The following is a 20,681-nucleotide window of genomic DNA, read 5'->3' on the forward strand; positions in this document are numbered from 1 at the left end:
CGAGGTAGTTAGAGTACCCGCTACCATTCGATGACAACAACAAACACCTCTCAAAACTTTACTTTTATGATCTCTATATGATTTCAAAACTTGAAAAGCTCTAGCACATGATTTAATCCCTGCTTCCCTCTGCGAAGGGCCTTTCTTTTACTTTATTGTTGAGTCAGTTTACCTACTTCTTTCCATCTTAGAAGCAAACACTTGTGTCAACTGTGTGCATTGATTCTTACATATCTACCTATTGCACTTGTTATATTGCTTTATGTTGACAATTATCCATGAGATATACATGTTACAAGTTGAAAGCAATTGCTGAAACTTAATCATCCTTTGTGTTGCTTCAATGCCTTCTACTTTGAATCTATTGCTTTATGAGTTAACTTTTATGCAAGTCTTATTGATGCTTGTCTTGAAAGTACTATTCATGAAAAGTCTTTGCTATATGATTCAGTTGTTTACTCATTGTCTTTACTATTGCTTCGAATCGCTGCATTCATCTCATATGCTTTACAATAATGTTGATCAAGATTATGTTGGTAGCATGTCACTTAAGAAATTATCATTGTTATCGTTTACCTACTCGAGGGCGAGTAGGAACTAAGCTTGGGGATGCTTGATACGTCTCAAACGTATCTATAATTTCTTATGTTCCATGCTAGTTTTATGACAATACCTACATGTTTTGTATCGTTTTGTATCGTTTTGATGCGTTTTCCGGAACTAATCTATTGACGAGATGCCGAAGTGCCAGTTCCTGTTTTCTGCTGTTTTTGGTTTCAAAAATCCTAGTAAGGAAATATTCTCGGAATCGGACGAAATCAATGCCCAGCATCTTAGAATTCCACGAAGCTTCCAGAACACCCGAGAGCCGCCAGAGGGGAGCCCTGGGGGGCCCACACATGTGGCCGGCGTGGCCCAGGCCCTGGCCGCGCCAACCTATTGTGTGGTGGCTCCGTACCCCCTCCGACTCCGCCTCTTCGCCTATAAGAAGGTCCCTGACCTAAATCTTCGATACGGGGAAAAGCCACGGTACGAGAAACCTTCCAGAGCCGCCGCCATCGCGAAGCCAAGATCTGGGGGACAGGAGTCTCTGTTCCGGCACGCCGCCGGGACGGGGAAGTGCCCCCGGAAGGCTTCTCCATCAACACCACCGCCATCTTCATCAACGCTGCTGTCTCCCATGAGGAGGGAGTAGTTCTCCCTCGAGGCTAAGGGCTGTACCGGTAGCTATGTGGTTAATCTCTCTCCTATGTACTTCAATACAATGATCTCATGAGCTGCCTTACATGAATGAGATTCATATGAGCTTTGTATCACTATTAGTCTATGTGCTACTCTTGTGATGTTATTAAAATAGTCTATTCCTCCTTCACGGTGTAATGGTGACAGTGTGTGCATCGTGTAGTTCTTGGCGTAGGTTATGATCATAATCTCTTGTAGGTTATGGAGTTAATTATTACTATGATAGTATTGATGTGATTTATTCCCCCTTCATAGTGTAAAGGTGACAGTGTGTATGCTATGTTAGTACTCGGTTTAAGTTGCAAAGATCTATTATGCTCTAAAGGTTACTTAAACATGAATATCGAATGTTGTGGAGCTTGTTAACTCCGGCATTGAGGTGCTCTTGTAGCCCTACACAACGAATGGTGTTCATTATCAAACAAGAGTATATGTAGCACAAAGAAAGAGAACTTATTTATTATGTGATCAATGTTGAGAGTGTCCACTAGTGAAAGTATGATCCCTAGGCCTTGTTTCCAAATACTGCAATCATCGCTTGTTTACTGTTTTACTGCATCTTTACTTCCTGCAATATTACTACCATCAACTGCACGCCAGCAAGCACTTTTAAGCGGTTACTACTGCTCATATTCATTCATACCACTTGTATTTCACTATCTCTTCGCCGAACTAGTGCACCTATACATCTGACAAGTGTATTAGGTGTGTTGGGGACACAAGAGACTTCTTGTATCGTGATTGCAGGGTTGCTTGAGAGGGATATCTTTGACCTCTTCCTCCCTGAGTTCGATAAACCTTGGGTAATCCACTTAAGGGAAACTTGCTGCTGTTCTACAAACCTCTGCTCTTGGAGGCCCAACACTGTCTACAAGAATAGAAGCACCCGTAGACATCAAGCACTTTTCTGGCGCCGTTGCCGGGGATCTGAAGAAAAGTTACACCACAGAGAATTGCCTCCCATGGCAACACATGGCGATGAAGAGACCTCCGGGAGATGATTCCCCTCTCCGGCAGGGTGCCGGAGGCGATCTCCTGAATCCCCCGGGATGGGATTGGCGGCGGCGGCGTCTCTGGAAGGTTTTCCGTATCGTGGCTCCCGGTACTGGGGGTTTCGCGACGAATATTATATGTAGGCGGAAGGGCAGGTCAGGGGGCGTCACGAGGGGCCCACACAGTAGGCCGGCGCGGCCAGGGCTTGGGTCGCGCCGCCCTGTTGTGTGGCCACCTCGTGGCCCCACTTCGTTTCCTCTTCGGACTTCTGGAAGCTTCGTGGAAAAATAGGCCCCTGGGCGTTGATTTCGTCCAATTCCGAGAATATTTCCTTACTAGGATTTCTGAAACCAAAAACAGCAGAAAACAGCAACTGGCTCTTCGGCATCTCGTCAATAGGTTAGTGCCGGAAAATGCATAATAATGACATATAATGTGTATAAAACATGTGAGTATCATCATAAAAGTAGCATGGAATATAAGAAATTATAGATACGTTTGGGACGTATCACCGCCATGTTTACGAGGCAAAGCTCGTTCAGGCTTGGCTCCCGTTTGGCAACGTGGCAACATGTCCTCAAACGTGCATGGAGCGTATCCCCTCCCCCTTGTGGCTCTTCGTTTGGTCGTGGATCGGTGACGCAGCCACTCTCGCACGCATCCCCTTCTGGTTGCCGGCTGACAGCACCGCCTCCCGCTCACCAGCTCACCACCGGCAAGGATTGGGAAATTGGGAGGAAAATGTTTTATATATGAATAAGCGTATCTATTCTGGCAGAACACATCTCATACTGAAAATAGTTGCCGTGCATACCCTAAAACGCTTTTACGGTACAAGTGTTATGATATCTAGAGTTGCTCTTACTACATACGTCTCCATCGTGGAAATTGCTACCTTGCCTTACTGGCAACCAACTTGAGTTGCCCATCATTTCCATTCTTTCTACTCCCTCTTATTTGCACTAAGACTAGTCATAGTGGGAAGTAACATAGAGTAGTAACATGCACATGTTACTACTCTATGTTACTACCTTCATAGTGGTTAGTAACATTAAAGTAGTATCATATATGTCTTCATTAATTAGCTTATAAACTCATTGTATCTTGAGAAGTGTGATGTTATAGTAACTAGCTATGTTACTCCATCCTCCTCTCTCCTCATTAACTCACTGCCACATAAGCAAATTTGCTGAGTTGGACACTTAATTACTAGTGAAGTTACTCCCACTATGAGTAGTCTAAGACTGCTCATAGTGGGAGTAACTTAGCTAGTAACATCACACAACCCAAGACATTTTGGTGACATGGCATGGCAATTAATGAAGAAAGAGAGTGAGGTGGTAACTAGCTATGTTACCATAACATCACACACCCCAAGACAAGTTGAGTCTACACCATAGTAAATGACACAATGCATGATACCACATATAAGTTACTACCCACTATGAAGGTAGTAACTTAGACTAGTAACATATATCATGTTACTAGTCTAAGTTACTCCCCACTATGACTAGCCTAAGTGTCATGGTTTTATTAATGGAGTAGTACTAGTACAAATTTGAACTAAGACCCTGACATTATTATGGATTGGAGGAAGTAGTGGGTTTTCTCTCTTCTTCGCCTCGTGTGGAATGTGTGGCGTGGCACCACACTAGGTGATGGTCGCGGTCAGATGTACTCCCTCCATCCGCAACTAAGTGCACGTTTGGACATATTTTAAGTCCAACTTTATTAACTTTAACTAACTTTCTAGAAAAAAGGTAGCCGTATTTATAACATTAAATTAATATTCTAGATTCATGTAATTAATAATATAGTACTTCGATATCATGTATGTTCCTGTTGTATTGTAAAATTATGGTCAAATTTAAAAATATTTAAATTCTAAAAACAGAAAATATACACTTATTCACAGTTGCTACGCGATAGTCGTCCTAGATGACTAGCACGAAATGAAGGCACTCGACCGCCATTGTCGGGCACAAAGGCACATGGCCGTCGGCCAATAGAGGGAGAGAGCAGCCGTGGCGTCAACTGGGGCGAAACCACCCCTATTGGTGCGGTTCAGTGATCAAAGGAACTCAAGCAGGTCATGCAGAGGTTGGGCGGTCAAAGGAGCTTCTTCAGGTTATGCAGAGGATATTCTTTTGTACTCAGTAACATATTAAATCGGAAGAGAATATACTCTCACGCCATGTTCTGAGACAACCATGACCACACAATGCAGCTCACACAGTTTTAGGAATGGTAACTACATTGAGCACGCACATAACAAATAGTTTGGATTATTTCCATCGAACTGAAGGAACCAAAGGGCGATCAGTATAGTTAGCGCACCACTAACAGGCTGCAACGAACAACCAGCACCTCAAACAAACAACCAGGCGACTACTGAGCACAAGTTCGAAATAACTAGATTGTTCAAATATGTAAACAAAAGGTTTCCAGCAGCACACCAGTGACAAATTTAAAGTCCTGAGTGAAGTTACCTAAAATACCGAACTGAAGAAAATTGAACATAGTAGCAACTACAGAGCAAGCCTCATATATAGAATGGCACAAGAAACACCCAGGCAATGATAGTCACCATTACTTCGCCTCCTTTTCACGATTCCACTGTTCAATCTTGGCCCTGCGCTCCTCACTGTTCTCCCTGACTGGGCTTCTTGCACGCCTCGGAGGGCTGCCACCATACCTACGCCTTCCTCCATCATCCTGCCTATCATACCTGCTGCTCCCGCCCCGGCGTCCGCCGCCACCACCACCACCGCGTCGGAAATCATCACCACCACGGCGGAAATCCTCACGGCCACGGTAGTCATCATGGTCACGACGCTCTCTCCTATGCTGTGGGCTTGGGCTGCGGCTCCTTCCTCGCTGCGACCTCCTGTAACGTCCAAAGAGTTTCTTCCTGAGATCCTTACCAATCTGCTTCACATGCATGAAGTTGCAGTGTCCACCGCGTGTGCAGGTATTCTCCTCATACTGCCTGCAGGTCGCTTCACGGAAGTCAGTCACAGGAGAGAAGTCCACAATTATCAGGCGACCAGAGTAAAAGCGTCCCTGAAGAGCTGTATGAGCTGCTGCTGCCTGATCTTCTTCCCTGAACTGAACATACACATTGCCTATCATGTGATCAGAAAGGTTATCACAGACGTTGAGGGTCTCAATCTCACCAAACTTGCTCAGTTCCTCAAAGATATCCTCATAGAAATCTTCAAAATGCTCCTGCATCTTGCGGGGATCAATCGGCTGGCCTTGAGCATCAACCCCAGGGGTGATCATATCAGGGCGCTGATACATGTTCATGAGCACAATTGTTGGTGATATGGTTGGCCTGTTATGGATGCGAGAGCAGCGATCCCCATGACGACAAGCTCCAATCTTGAAGTAAAACGGGCAGTTGACCCTATCTTTCTCCGTACCAAATATTGAAGCCAAGTGCTCTGCCATTATGAAATCAGTCGAGTTGACAAGAAGCCTGCAAAGACGAATGCATGGTGATGAATGTTATCCAAAACATGGGCTACCATACTCCCATATGCAGAAGGCTCACACTCATTAGAAGTAGCAGATATATAATCAGCTTTTGTCAAGTAATCTGTGTAAGTGTTATTTCTTAGATTCCTGACATAAAACAAAACTTAACCATGACTTGTGTTAGACCTTTAGCAGTACAAGCGTGTGTGATCTTGTGACTATAATTTGTGATGTTGAGCCGCTAGTTGATGCAAGACATAGAGAAGGGCAAAATGTAGATCCAGATTCTAATCCATGTAAAGTTGCACGTCAAGTATGCCTTGAGCACAAATAGTTCAGATTATCTTTTCCAAGTGAATGAGGCTCTAACAACCCACATCCACAACTTTATTTATCTTTAACATTAACAGAAACATTCAGTAACTTTACGAACTTCATTTGAACAATGAGGCTATTTGCTCAGGAAAGGAGCAATAACTAAGACCAGAAGTACAAGGTATAACCGATGTCTTATTCTTGCAAGACAACACTAGTCCAAACCCCGTCTTATGACCTAATCTGCACACTGACTCAAACTGTCAATGTTAGAACATGCACGGTATGAAATAAAACACATACAATGTTGCAACATTTCTCCAATTGTAGCCATTATCTATATTCTGAGTCAGTTATTTAACCTAAATCCATAGGGTGTTCAAATAGTAAAACCAAAAGACCAAATCCTGCAACTGCATAAACAAGAAAGTGTTTCAACTAAGATGCTTAGCATCTCTGTCCCTGCAGCTGCAAAAGAGACTAAGAAACCAAAAGGCAGAAAGAAAGAAACTTTTCGCCTTGCACAGGAATACTTCCTTCTCAGGTCGTCCAACATAGAATTCTATTTCGTCCATTTTAAAACCTAATCTGCAGACCATTTTAGATAGTTAAAATCGCGGAATAAGGTCCAGAAAAAGTATACTACTACCGTAAAACTACGGTACATACAGAGCACTCCTCAATATGTGTAATTACATCAAAATTTTATGCTTACAGAACACAAGTAAATAAATGCTAACATAATGCCGCTACAGTTGCTCAAAATTGTAGTGTCGCATCTACCACAGCCATAAACTTGCACAATACAGCCACATATATCCAACCACCTTACCCCCCAAAAAATAAATCCAACCACCTTAGTTGCAAGCCTTTTGAACATTTCTAGAAAATTTGAAAGGTTGTTTTCTGGAAACATACTACTTCCCTCCATCCCACGAAAGTTGTCTGAAATTTGATGGATTCAGACGCACCTAGACACTAAATAGTATCTAGATACATCCAAATTTTGACAAAACTCAGACAGTTCCATGGGACGGAGGGAGTAGAATACTCCTTATAAAAGGTAAACCTGAAGTGTCTCAGGCGAGGAGTCATGCACTTGCTGTTGCCATGAAATCCACACTAATAGAGTTAATCATGCAATTAGTGTGGGAGGCAGATTCCGGCAGATCCAACTGAGATGAACTTACATGCCAACTGACTGGCACGCAAGCGCACTAACACAAGCACAACAAACAACAAATCAGATGTGATACTACTCGCTGTGTATCACCGCAATGCAAGCATATCCCAACACATGCTATTTTGCGTGCCCCCCATCAATCTCTCTGGCCGCAAAGAAGAAAGCTTCAGTAACAACTTCCACCAGATGAAGGTATTGCCCCCAATCACATACCCATGAAAACTATAAAGCGGGTGGTTTATCACGGGAAGGTCAGGGCAAATAAGGCTTATTCAGTTGCAATTTTATGGCTATGATAAATTCCTCTACACGGGTCTACAAACAAAATCTAATTCCCTCAATCTCAAATCCAGCGTACTAATTGACAGATTCACAGCATCAAATCGAATAGGGGGTTGCGTCAAGATCTGATAAAGTGAAGGGAGAAGAGCTAGGGTTTTACAGAACACAAGTAACATAATTGGCTGCTATGGTTGCTCAAAATTCTGGCGTCGCATCTGTCACAGCCATAAACTTGCATGATACAGGCTGACAGGCAAATATATCAAATCAACCTATTTACAAAGCCCCCACTAGTATAGGAGTTACCACGCAATGCGTGCGGATGGGCAGATTCCGCCAGGTCCAGCTGAGATAACCTAGCACGCCAACTGAAAGGCAAACGAACGCTCCTGGCTAACAACGCATACTATTTCGCGAGACAATCTGTCAATTTTTCTATGTCCCGCAAAGAAGAAAGTTCCCAGTAACAACTTCTACCAGATAACGGTATTACCCCGAATCAAGTACCGAAAAGCAGGCCTCGGAACGGGAAGGTTGGGGCAATAAGGCCGATTCAGCGGCAATTTTACGGCTGTGGTAGATTCCTCTACACGGATCTATAAACAAAACCTACTTTCCTCAATCTCAAATTCAGCGTACCAATCGACAGATTCGCGGGGCCGAATCGAGATCTGATAGAGCGAAGGGAGGAGAAGGGCTAGGGTTTTAGAGGGGGGGAGACGCGCACCTGTGAAGCGACGAGGGTCGGAGAGCTGCGGCCGCCGCGTCGAGAGAGAGAGGAGAGGACGAGCGAACCAGCAGCGTTTGTGGCGGCGCGTGGGCGGCGTCCCGTGGCTATATACTACTGTACTTCGATAGGCCCGGTAAGTCGGTCACGGTCCTGACAAATCAAATCGAAGGCAAAAGAAGTAATGGGCCTTGTTGCGGTGATCTGGCCCGATAAGAACCACAGAGAGCACAGCCCAAGAGGGCATGGGCCCAACAATCGTCTTCTTTCTTGTTGCCTAATCTATAATATCTACAAAGTTCATCCTTTTCTAAAAAAAAAATCTATAAAGTTCATACCCACTAACAAGCAATTAGTAAGCAATTAGTGTTTGCAAGCTTAAACCTCGTGCAGCCACATCGTCTCTATTATTTGTGTCCATTAGATAACAAATATGTGGTCTACATTACTGTCACGGTTCTGCAGTGTTGTGCTTTGGGCTGTCCTCTGTAGACTCTTGCGCTTCAATGGAAATAATAGGATGACGTTTGGTGCTTGCTCTCACCACAGTTAATATTGCTAGATGCCAAGATACGAAACGATTGGGGCATTTAACGGATGATGATGCATCCCGTCGATCGGTCGGGTCGGCTGTTTATTATCCTCCCTCTTCACCTTTCTTTTCCACCAGTTCTCCATAGCCTAGCACCACCGGTCCTGACAAATGAGGTGGGTGGCCGCAGTCGTATCAAACGACGCAGCTGACAGGGGCACCGGACGGCCTCGACAAAGACGTATCCCACCGACCCACCGGCAATGAGCTGGCGACGGCGTATGGCGCGGGAAGCTCCCCTTTTCTTTGTTCGCCCCATAGTGATGGCAGCAGCCGCGGCTCAAAGATGCACAAGGATTTAGACGACTATTTCCTCGACAACCACGTCAAAGCAGCAGCGATTGGGAGAAATTTTGGTTGTGTTCTCTCTATTGATCTGAAGATCCAATGTGTTAATTGTGTCTGTCGCACTCTTGGTTGCAAGTTAGATTTATGGTGTTATAACTTGCGTAGTAAGTTAGCACAACTTTAACAACAACTGGTTAAAATTTATCAACCGTGTGAGTGCCCTTGCAAGTAGTTTCTTTGCGAAGGGGGGGAACACATCGGCTGGGTTATGTTTGCAGAGTATAGAACTGTTAGTTATGCACTCTCTTATCTATTCTAGCACATGTAAGTTGTAAGTGTCTCTATAGGTTTTTAGTGCTTGCGCCCTGCCGATTAACCCCGCAATATTGCCTATGACGTCCTCTTGCGTTCTCTAAGTCCCATGTGTGCATCAAGTACAAAGGATGACTGGTTGACGAATGCGTATACGTCTTTAAGTCTTGTTAAGTACGAAACCGTACTTATTTCTGCTTTGAGACATAACCGGGTAGGTATGAAGATATGTTTGATGAAGACGACGTTAACCGGGCATGGTTATGGACGCCACTGGTTATCTTCAGAACTCTTAGTCCAATTTGTATCTTGTTCGTACTGGGACGTATTTGATCTTCTGTACGATTCGGATCTTTGTGTTGTATATTTGTATTCTTGGCTCGCTAGAGTCGTTGTTGTAATATATGTTTCTTGTGGGCTCTATTGTAAACCTGGTGTAATGTTACTGCTCGTGATAATTCCACCGACATCACGTGCATGTTTCGACGTGTACGAGTTGTTGGTGGGCGTCTCTAAAATCGATATCGTGCGGATTTTGGCGGGATCGCTGAAGTCCTCATGGTACCGGTTCCAGGGCGTCACAATAGGACCGTCCGCGGCGACGCAAATGCAGCCCAAATATGCGGCAGGTTTGCGTCTCCGCGAACGCTGCGTGGTCACGCCGAGCGTCCACCTTTTCTTACCCGGCCCCGCACGTCAGGGACAGCGAAATCGACCGCTTCGATTTGCTTCTTTTCCCCCTTCTTTGCTGCCCTAGTGCGACGCCACCACTCCCCACCGCCCCGCCGCACCGCCGCAGTATACGCCGTCTGCTAGGTTCTGGCGTGCACTTGTCGCCTGTTTGGGGGCCAAACTCTGCCGGTTGCTCCGCCCGGCCTCCATCCCACGACCTGTTCGGTCAATTGCGTCGGTAGGTTTCTTACCCGTGTTTTGGGCACTATTGTGCGTGGCCATTGATCCGCAGTTGCTACCCACGCAAATGGACATGTGGCAGATGCTGGATAAGTTCCGCGCGGAGGCCGTTGACTCCTCTTCCGACGAAGAGTCCGATCAGTCGACGTAGACCATGGCTACTGTTGCGACCTCCATCCTCCACAAGTACAATGCCAGCTAGATGCCGGTGCACCGGGGCTCTGTGAAGGGCCGCTCAAAAAACCTCCCGCGAAACAGAGTGGAAGGACACCTCCGGCTCCGCAAGGACTACTTCCACCGCACCAATCCGTTGTTCCAGGAAAAATTGTTCCGGCGCCGGTACATGATGTCAAGGGACCTGTTCATGGTCATTCTACGGGGCGCTAGAGACTATGACCCCTACTTCCAATGCAGGCCCGATGCAACAGTTGCGCTAGGCTTCACCTCCGACCAAAAATGTTCAGTAGCTATTCGCATGCTATCATATGGAATGGTTGTTGATATATTCGATGAGTATCTTTGAATGGGTTAGAGCACCTGCTTTGAGTCCATGTACCGGTTTTGCCGAGCCGTGATTGTCGTGTTCGGACAACATTGTTGTTATCTATCAACGAGTCTAGAGGGTTCTCAGACATGATTGACATCATAGCTTGCATGCACTTGGAGTGGAAGAACTGTCCATTTAGATGGCAGGATCAGTACAACGGCCATGCGGAGAAACGCACGGTCATTCTTGAAGCAGTGATATCTCAAGATTTATGGATTTAGCATTCATTGTTCGTCACCCGGCAAAAACATGGTCGTTGAAGACCATGCATGAGGTGATGACATGCTGCGTGGTCATGCACAACATGATCGTTGAGAACGAGCATGTTGATGGCCGCAATAAGCACCAATGGGATTTTCAAGGTGAGATGGTTGCATCAATCCCTAGGGCATTATCCTGGGAGGAGTATCTGCATATGAATGTAGAAGCCATTGACAAGATTGTGTCCAAACGCCTACAGACGGATCTGATTGAGTATCAGTGAGCATTGGCTAGCCATGAAGACAATGCCTAGAAGAATACTTTGATGTAGACTTTTAAAATTTTGGATGTAAACAATTTAAACATGTTTATTTTGTTGTTTTAAAACAATTCATTCAGATGCGCAAATGCGTCAGGCTACTGGAGACACCCAGGTGCAAACGAACGCGCACAAAAGCGATCATTTTCATGTTCGCCATGCGACGTAAACGAACGCACGCGGATAATTTGGACGTTCGAAATGCGTCGCCCGGTTGGAGATGTACTAAAGGAAAACTAGATGACACCTAGCTTTGCCCAGTGCTAGCTGGTAAGTAAGAAACCATGCACCCCCACGTTCCGCATCTCATAAATCCCACATTTTTCAGGCGACAACACATGCTCGCTAACATGCAGGATATGAGACAGATCACGCCGCCTTGTAAAGGGGCATACAGTTTTGACAGGGTGGGCGATCATTCCCGCGGTTGCCTGTACTCGATCATCTCCGGGCAGTAGCGCCTGGACAACACCTCAACCTGCTCGATGAAAGGCTTCTCCCTGTGGCCGCCAATGCCACGGACTATCTGGTTCCATCTTTGGCGGCAGACTTCACCAGATCTGAGCAGAGGGAAACACCACAGTTTATCATAACCAAAAGGATAGATAGTACTGTAACACAATTCGTTTCTTTTGGAATACACAACACAGAACAAAGAAAGTAACAAGTGCTAGTGTATGTCAGGATTACCGACAGGGTTTATTGAACTATGTGCATGATCCAACCGCACACTATCCCTAGCTATTATTGTCCATTTACCTAATGTTATAGTATCTCAATAAACAAAGCAAATAGCTCTGTTAGAAAACTCATCAAATGTTAACGGTAAAGACGTTGGCTTTTGCTTCATATCCTTCAAAGCAAATATTATTTACTCCAACAACAAGGCCATCTTAGTTTGATCATAATGCATTCGAATGTTTGGGACTCTTGAAGTCAACATGAACTTGATTGACTCGGTATAAATAAAAATTCGGTAAGTTCACCATACTACTGTGTGATTAGGAACATGGTGAAGTTGAAGGCTGTGAGCTAAATTAGCAGCAACACTCACCTGTGATCGAGAAGGCTGTCCCAATCGACATCTTCGACACAAACAGCATCATCCTTCTGGAGCCTGTTTTTATTTTGTTAAGAAATTAGCACATGGAGGTATACGCTGTTTTCATGACAAGACACTTAAAACATATGTGAAAAAAATCAAACATATCATTTTCAATACACTATAACTTCAACTGCAATGCAAATCAATAGCAATGAACAACTCGACAATCAATAAGAGTGTATGATGGCCTCTAAAAGTTCTCCTATCAAAATCATGTTTTGTGCATATACAGGTTCCAACTAACTCTCCTAGGCTACTAGCCCATCGAGAGAGAAGTAAAAGATTTGTGTTCTGTTGTGTTGATATAAGCTTATGTGCAAATTAGGTGAAAATATGAAACTGTGTAAGATGGATACAGTATATTATGTGGCATCTATGCATGCTACCTGGCAAGACCTCAGGGGGGAATAAAAATCTTCCCCAATCAAGGACAACTCCACAATTCTCAATGCAAAAACAAGCCAGAACAAATCAACTCGAAATTCCAATAATGGCATAACTTCCTTTTGCGGGAGACATAGATGACCACAACTGGGTGCTCAGATGACTACCTAAACATTGGACCCGCAGCTTACAGCAACATTGACTCAATCCTACTGTTTATTGTTGTAAATGAGCCAGAGATGATCTCTTTTAGTTCAAGAAATAAAACAGAAAAGTCATCACACTTTGATCACTAAGGGTGCATTTGGTTCGTGCCCATCACTGCCCTGCCAATATTGGAACGCCAATAATTTGGCGCAAGATTCTGCCACCCTGGGGTTGCCAAAATTTTGGCAACGATTTGTGAAGGAAACACTACAAGGGACATAGGCAGCCAAATAATTGGAAACAAACCAAACAAGTGGCACATCAATCAGCATGACCAATATTTTGCTATGGTGAGTTGGGAACACAAATCAAACAGATCCTAAGAGCCTCTACAGCCCGGAACTTTCCATGGAATGTTAGTTTACAACCAAACAAAGCCTACAATGGAAGTTAAACATGGTGCAAGCTACCAAAAATAGAGAGGGGAAAATTATCGGATTTCAATTTGTCCTCATTACGTCGTGAGTTGTGACCCTGTAGGCCTGTACAACAGAAACATAGACGGCTTGACCAAGCAACATAAACATGACCACGGAACATAAGCATTACACTGAAGTCCCTAATTCTATAGTTCACACCTTCATGGTACTATGTAGACCAGAGCACTATTAGCATCAACCATGCGTCCATAACTTTGGGAATTACTGAAGAAATAAGTTTATGGACCGGAACTTGCGTACGCTACAGCCTACTCTTATCAACAACTGTTTTTTTGTAACTCAGATACAAATAAGATGCAGTGTCAATGGTGAAAAAACAATTGCCATAAGAGTGTACAAACTTACGCTTCCACCATTAGATAATCATCAACATCTGCCCAGATTCCTTTCCTAACCATCGGAGATGCTAATGTATTGTACCTGAAAGTGCACCGGAAATTAGTGGTGCCAACATATAACTTCCATGCAAGAGTAACCGTGTATATGCATATAGACACACAGGATGGGAAACAATAGTGTGCACTAAAGAATACAATGTACAAAGCGTTTACTACAGATTGAGTGAGAAAACAAAGCTGTAGTAGCAAACAGAAGTACTAACCACTTCAGGCAGCAATTCTTGTGATTACGGGTGGTTAATTTATCACTGATGGCCTCCCAGGCAATGTTATCCCTAAGCTGTCACGGACAATAAGTAAACCAACTCATCAGATTCAATCATGATTTATGTGATTTAGCAATATAACTGCTAGAAACATGGAAGCTAGAACGGAGTATAAAATAAACACAGTTCAGACCAAGAAAACTGGACTGAAATACACAATACCAACAACAGAGGTAAATTACAAACCTTCCGATTATCAGGATCTTTTATTTGATGAGCTTTTATACGCAAGTCAAGGTTCACCAGATCGAATAACTTTTGATGCTCATCCTGTGTCCAATGTCCTGAAGAAATACCAGTCAAAGAAGGCACTTATCTCGTGAACGAACTTTCCATATGTTTAACTGATACTCAACAACTTAAAACTGGAAAATAATCATCTACAAAAAGTTTATGATTGTGGAGCCGTATTAGCACCCAACTTAAAATGGTGAACTATTTTTTCAGTAATTTCAATATTAGCACTAAGCAAATATGTTAGGTTTGTTGCTGTTGCATATTCCATGCCTGCACCAAATATTAACTAGTATGCAGAGTTGGGCTCAGCTACTGCTATAATTATACTTCAACATGACCAATATGCGAGTGTGACAGAATGATGTGAGAAAAAACATACCCGAAAAATAAAAAATACTATGCAAAAGAGTTATCCACTGTAAGAAAATAAACATGTGCATCTTTAAGCTAAACATGTGCATATTTGCTAAACATGTGCTGAAATATTAAAGTTTGAAACAGGAAAATTAGGTATAATATGATACAATTTGGTAGCAACCGGCACCTTTTTTCAAGTTCTCAGATTTTATTCTTCTCCAAGTATCTTTTACATGGATATCACACTTCCCAAGTTCACGTGCCAATGTCTTCCACTCCGTGCCATTTTTTCGGACAAACCTTCATCATAATGAAGTGATCTAATCTTAATTACATGAAGCAACAGCAAGGCATACTGGAACTTTTCTCAATAACAAATATCAAAAAGTATGCTACATGTAAGAGAGATGTATTGATGAACTTCACAAGGTACAACACAGTCTAAATCATAGTATCCAACTCGCAGCAGGGCGAACATCAATCTCCACAGCACTATCTCATTCATGATCCACCATGATCTGATATGGGCTGGTGCAAAATTTAATTTGTGGGGAGTGGCAATCCCATATCGTTGCTTGATAACAGGGGTGCATTCTGATGGTGATGATGCCATGAGAGATTTACACCAGCCACCACCCTCACCAATGCAACTAACCTTTGTCATCATCAGATCTCGCTTCAATGCCTAACAGATCAGGACACCGTTGGCCCTGTTGATCAAGCATATCTTCATTCCCCTTCATCTGCAACTAGAAGAGAGGGCTGTCGTCTAAGAAGATTGGGGACAGTCGCTTGAAGGAAGTGGGTGTGGGATGGTGAGCCAAAGTAGATAGATCGAGACAGTGGTGGCAGCAATAAGAAGCCCAAGCAGTGACATGGAAAAATTGCATTAGCTACTGAAGCAGCAGAGCCAGGCCGGCAAAACAAACCTGTATCTTCCTTTTCAATTTTTCAACTCCTAAATACTCACATTTATATCAGTTGCAAAGGAAAACTAATGCATGCAAATCAACTTCTATACACCAGAATTATCGGGTTTGTGAACTGTCTGACAGGAGAACCCTATTTTATCATATCAGGAACCACGAACTATGTATCAAGTAACTTTTCTATGAGATCACAAAGAAAACCTACAGGCAAACTATGCATATTAAACATAAGACAACACGCACCAAAGATACATAAATATAAGTTCACGCAATTAACTATTTTCTTGATTATTTACGGTTTGCTACAGATAAGCACTAGCTAAAGTCAGTTAGCTAATATATTAGTGGCACTTGAGGGTTGTTCTATCCAACTTTGGTGGCACACATAACCACCAAGCAAATGGTATAAACACCAGGAAGGGACGAGGTCAATGGACAACCGTCGCCAATTGACATCTTTAATAGGAGTGAAGACATACTGCTAAGTAGCAGCAAACATTAATTTATTTCAAAACACAATGGAAAAAAATATGATTACTTTTTAATAGTAAAGACAATGGAGTAAATAAGGTAATGCAGATAATAAATATAATTTTATTTCAGCAAAAGGAAAGTATGGTACCGCCGAATATGCTCTTTTTCTTCTTGTGTCCATTTACGTTGATCACTCCTACTGAGTAATACACGTGCCCGCCTGTATATGGCCTGGTGAGGTCTATGGGGTAAACATTTCCCTGCAAAGAATGTGCATCAATGATTAACAATGATAAGTTTCTGCTATCCAGGTCAGGATAAGAGATGAAATTTGGACTGCTTGGAAATTCAAAGTGAAATGGTGAGTCTCAAGAAAGACTGTTCATACAGGTTAGATGCTTAACTGACGTTATTACACAAAGGCAAGCAAATGTGAGGAGAAAACATTGACAAGCTTAGCTCCAGATATTTTCGTCTTACCTATAACATCCCAACAACGACTGAGCTCTTTGTGTTCACGAGGAGACCGAATCATCTCAAAGCCTTTCTCTCCCAATTGCTTCATCTAAAATAAGAAACACAGCAAAAAAATCAAATATGATGGGCATGGCATTTACAATCACGAGCAAGTTTAGTTGTAGATAAAAATGTAAACATCAATCGATAGAGGGTGGGAAGAGAGTGAAACAGAATATTAGTGCGACATTTGCGCAAAATTCAAATCAATTTAACTCCAAGATGAGGTCAATATAGACTTGTAGAAGCTAATTCTGTACACATTTGGACAAAATAAATTAAAATATACTTGATGATTGCTGGATCAAATTGAAAGAACACACAGTTGCAAATTGCAAACAATAATTTGATGTTCAAGAAAAATTATCCATCTAAATGATAAAGTACTCTTGTCTCACACCATCATGTCAGGGGCATAGCTTCCATTCAATTTAAGTTTGTTCATTATGACACAAATGCAAAAAAAAAAAAAACACGAGATGAAACCTCTATAAAATCCCTTATAGCTTCCATGAGGGTGGCGTCTTCCTCTGGGCTAAACCTCTGTCCGTGCACAAATTTAGATTCATCACTGCTCCCACCTTCTCCATTGTCGCCACCTCCGATGTCAAACACCTCCGCAGAATCAGCAAAGCTCACACGCTTACCCTTGTTCTTTAACTGAGCTGCCTTTTCCTTTTTCTTTTTTCCTCCTTCGTTCCCCTCACCATCACCAGCTTCAGTTCTGAACACTTCCGTGGTATCAGCAAAGCTCACCCGCTTGCCCTTGTTTTTTGACTGAGCTGCCTTTACTTTCTCCTTTATTCCATCTCGCGTTCCCTCCTTGCTCTTCTTTTTCTTCCTATCATTCTTACCATCTACTTCAGCCTCCGCTCTCCCAGCAGATGCATTCTCACTAAATTCTGGACTAGATTTATCGCCTTCCTTTCCTCTCTCCTTGATCTCTCCATTCTCATCTTTGCTAGTATTTTTGGTTTGGCTGCTCTTTTCCAGCACAACTGGATGCTTCTTCTTTCTCTTCTTATCTTCATTTGCCACAACTTGATCGGCAGCAGAAGCATCACCAGCATTATTATGCTTGTGTTTGCTCTTCTTTGACTTGCTACATTGCTTCCCCTCAACCCCATCTCTTTCTTCCACTGAATTTTCAGCAGTAGTATCAAGTGTCTCCTTCTGACTGCTCTCTTCCAGCACAACTGGATGCTTCTTCTTTCTCTCATCTTCTTTTACCACAACTTGATCGGCAGCAGAAGCATCACCAGCATCATTATCCCTGTGTTTGCTCTTCTTTGACTTGCTACATTTGTTCCCCTCAACCCCATCTCTTTCAACCACTGAATTTTCAACGGTACGATCGAGTGTCTGCTTCCGGCTGCCCTCTTCCCGCACAACCGGATGCTCCTTCTTTCTCTTCTTATCTTTCCTCATATCGCCATCGGCAAGCTCTAAACAGGGCTCTGCCTCCATCTTCTGCTTTTCAAAATGGGTACACGGAGTCAGAGTTTCGTTTTGCAACACCATGGCAACAGAAATGAAAGTTCACAGTAACAGCGACAAAACTACAAATTGTTCATAGGCGTGACCACGTCCCCAACAATAATTTAGGTGTGTCGCAAGCACAATCGGAAATTTACATTTAACCCTAGGATCTTCCCCTGGGAAGCGAGAAATATGTACCCAGAAACTGTTGGTTAAATTTGATGGATGTTGCTAACGAACCAAACGATAAACTAAGCATCATCCTTTGTTCTCCATTGGGGAAATATTATTGCAAACCGAGAGGTTGAGACACTCGCCGTGATCGTGCTGCTGCTGCTTCATACACCCCTTGGCTTCATACATTTCTCTAAACGGGCCGGTCCAGTAGATCGCTGGCAGTTATGGTTTTGTCGGTTTTTGGAAACTTCTAGTAGATCCTTCAGGTCTGGTTTTTTCAGATTTTCTGGTTTCGTTTGTTTTTTTTTTCTCTTTTTCTGTTCTTTGTTCTTCTGTTTTCTGTTTTTCAATTTTCGTTTTTTCTCCTTTTCTTTTTCCAGTTTTGTTTTTAAATCCGTTTTTCTCAAATTCTGAACATTTCTTTAAAAAATTGAACATTTCTTAAAAAATTGAACATTTTATAAATTCTGAACAGCTCTTATCCGCAGTCTTCCATCATGCCCTTAGCTACATAGGAAGTGGCCTGCTTGGGAGGTGGCTAACGGGAGGATTCAACGGATAGGGGGTTGGGTGAGCGGCAGGGGAGAGGCAGGCGTTCCCCTCCCGCCGTTCCCCATGGTCGACCTAGGGTTTGAGGCGGGCTCATGGAGGGGCAGACGCCGTCGGCCGAGCTATCCTACGAGGACGCCGGGAAGGATGAGAGGGGGGCGGGGTAGGGGATAAGGGGAAGGAGACGAGGGGTGGACTCACCGCTGCCCGCCGCCGGCGCTCGCAGTCCAGGTCGCGCGGCGCTCGCTCTCGGTTCAGGTTGCGCTCGCCGAGAGGTTGCGACAATTCCCAGCGAATTTGGCCAAGCGAGAAAAAGCACTAGGCGGGCGCGGGCATGGAATTTTGCCTCCGTTTCTGGGCTTAAATTCAACACGCACCCAAACGGTGGAATTAGGGGGCCCGAATTCCAATTCCCTAATTTTAAGCCTAATTCTATGCATCCAAACACAGTGTAAGGGTATTTTGAATTTGGTTATGAAAGTTAGAGGGCATGTAAACACACATCTTGTGAACACCTAAAATTTTGTTTTTTAAACTTTTAACACTTACAATTTAAATTTTAAAGAGTAGTATCATGGTATAAAATAAGGTGAGGTATGTTCTCAGATTGATCCTAAATGTCTAGTAATTCGTAACTATTCATTCACTTCGTTTCGTAATTATGTGCCACACTTATCAGAAGGTTTTGCATCGTTTATTAATGTAACCGAGGCGTTTTAGTATCCATGCCGCACAATAGTGCGCAACCCTAAGCGTTGAAAGAAGAAAAAAAAACATATTTGCACTTTCCCTGATTGTAGTTATTCTTGGTGGCTTTTATTGCTGCTTTCAGCACGAGCATAGCGATTAGGCGTGTGGTTTGGCGTTTAAAACTACCCGGTCCATGTGCTATATTGTAGTGGTGGCATGGGCAATCGTAACTTTATGTTGCTGATGTAATTTCATTAGTTCCTCTAAATGTCAAATTTAGAAGAATGATAACCGAGAATAAGTAGGTTGCGCTACCACATGTCCACAATAAGTTCGTGTGAAAAATGTCTAAATTAGGCTTGTTTCTGTTAAATCTATGTATACATATATGATGAATGGACAAACGGTGTTTTGTATCTAGAAACTACAAGTACCACCAAAATTAAGATCTTTACTAGATGGACCTTGCGCGCCCTGCCGCGCCGTTCTTTGTTGTTGTCGTTTATCTTTTCCATGCGGTATGTAGTTTCATGTGAGCTTTTCGCTTGGGCCGTTGAATATGAGTTTCTTTTGGTGAGTTGGGTGTGGGCGGTCGGTGTACGGTGTTTCTATTGCGGCGGCGTCTGCCGTGGGGTTGTGCTACACATGCCCTTTAGTTTTAGTGCAGGAGAGATGTGTCAATTTAATTTTACCAATAGGCGATGGAGGGTGTCAGGCTACTGTCGGTTGAGGGACATGAATAAATCATCATGAGAATATATGTTCCATGTGAACTTGAGCTGCAACGACTAAAATAGGCTATCGAATTCATATGCCATGCTTTGTCACTTATAATTTGTATATTAGAAATAAATTAGATTGATGCATTTTAATTTTATAACAAAAACAACTATTATGCCATTTTTTAGTACAAAATATTGGCCGGGTGCATGGCATACATATCAGATAATCAACCTAAACTCGTCTATATAAGTTTTATGTCGTAGAAGTATAAGTTGGAGGGCACTGAGGCATTGATCAACAACCTGTCCTGAAACTTGCTACTGTAACTTATTCTCAAGAGATAAACTCTTTCCAACA

General features: G+C 43.2%; 2 protein-coding genes across 2 annotated transcripts; both read right to left on the reverse strand.

The window, feature by feature from the left end:
* Positions 1 to 4,627: 4,627 nt before the first annotated feature.
* On the reverse strand, positions 4,628 to 8,352 carry LOC127343248 (splicing factor U2af small subunit B). The gene is made up of 2 exons (XM_051369376.2): positions 8,223 to 8,352; positions 4,628 to 5,716 (listed from the first exon to the last, which is right to left on the reverse strand). The coding sequence occupies exon 2, from the start codon at positions 5,686 to 5,688 to the stop codon at positions 4,825 to 4,827; it is 864 nt and encodes a 287-aa protein (XP_051225336.1). The 5' UTR covers positions 5,689 to 5,716; positions 8,223 to 8,352; the 3' UTR covers positions 4,628 to 4,824.
* A 3,267-nt stretch (positions 8,353 to 11,619) lies between these two features.
* LOC127343249 (uncharacterized) lies at positions 11,620 to 19,235 on the reverse strand. Its single transcript, XM_051369377.2, has 10 exons — positions 19,113 to 19,235; positions 17,193 to 18,176; positions 16,671 to 16,755; positions 16,339 to 16,450; positions 14,975 to 15,087; positions 14,380 to 14,477; positions 14,131 to 14,207; positions 13,875 to 13,949; positions 12,448 to 12,510; positions 11,620 to 11,953 (listed from the first exon to the last, which is right to left on the reverse strand). The coding sequence occupies exons 2-10, from the start codon at positions 18,171 to 18,173 to the stop codon at positions 11,809 to 11,811; spliced, it is 1,749 nt and encodes a 582-aa protein (XP_051225337.1). The 5' UTR covers positions 18,174 to 18,176; positions 19,113 to 19,235; the 3' UTR covers positions 11,620 to 11,808.
* Positions 19,236 to 20,681: the final 1,446 nt, after the last annotated feature.

This window comes from Lolium perenne, chromosome 3 (genome assembly GCF_019359855.2).
Source record: "Lolium perenne isolate Kyuss_39 chromosome 3, Kyuss_2.0, whole genome shotgun sequence".
NCBI classification, from domain to species: Eukaryota; Viridiplantae; Streptophyta; class Magnoliopsida; order Poales; family Poaceae; genus Lolium; species Lolium perenne.

What these genes read in the sequence shown, in the direction of transcription:
- LOC127343248 (XM_051369376.2), bottom strand. Translation starts at nt 5,688, where the DNA reads ATGGCAGAGCACTTGGCTTCAATATTTGGTACGGAGAAAGATAGGGTC.
- LOC127343249 (XM_051369377.2), bottom strand. Translation starts at nt 18,173, where the DNA reads ATGGAGGCAGAGCCCTGTTTAGAGCTTGCCGATGGCGATATGAGGAAA. An exon ending in CTATAAGGGATTTTATAGAG is followed by an intron (nt 16,756 to 17,192) that starts GTTTCATCTCGT and finishes TTCTTATTTTAG; the next exon opens with ATGAAGCAATTGGGAGAGAA. An exon ending in GATTATCTAATGGTGGAAGC is followed by an intron (nt 12,511 to 13,874) that starts GTAAGTTTGTAC and finishes AAATAAAAACAG; the next exon opens with GCTCCAGAAGGATGATGCTG.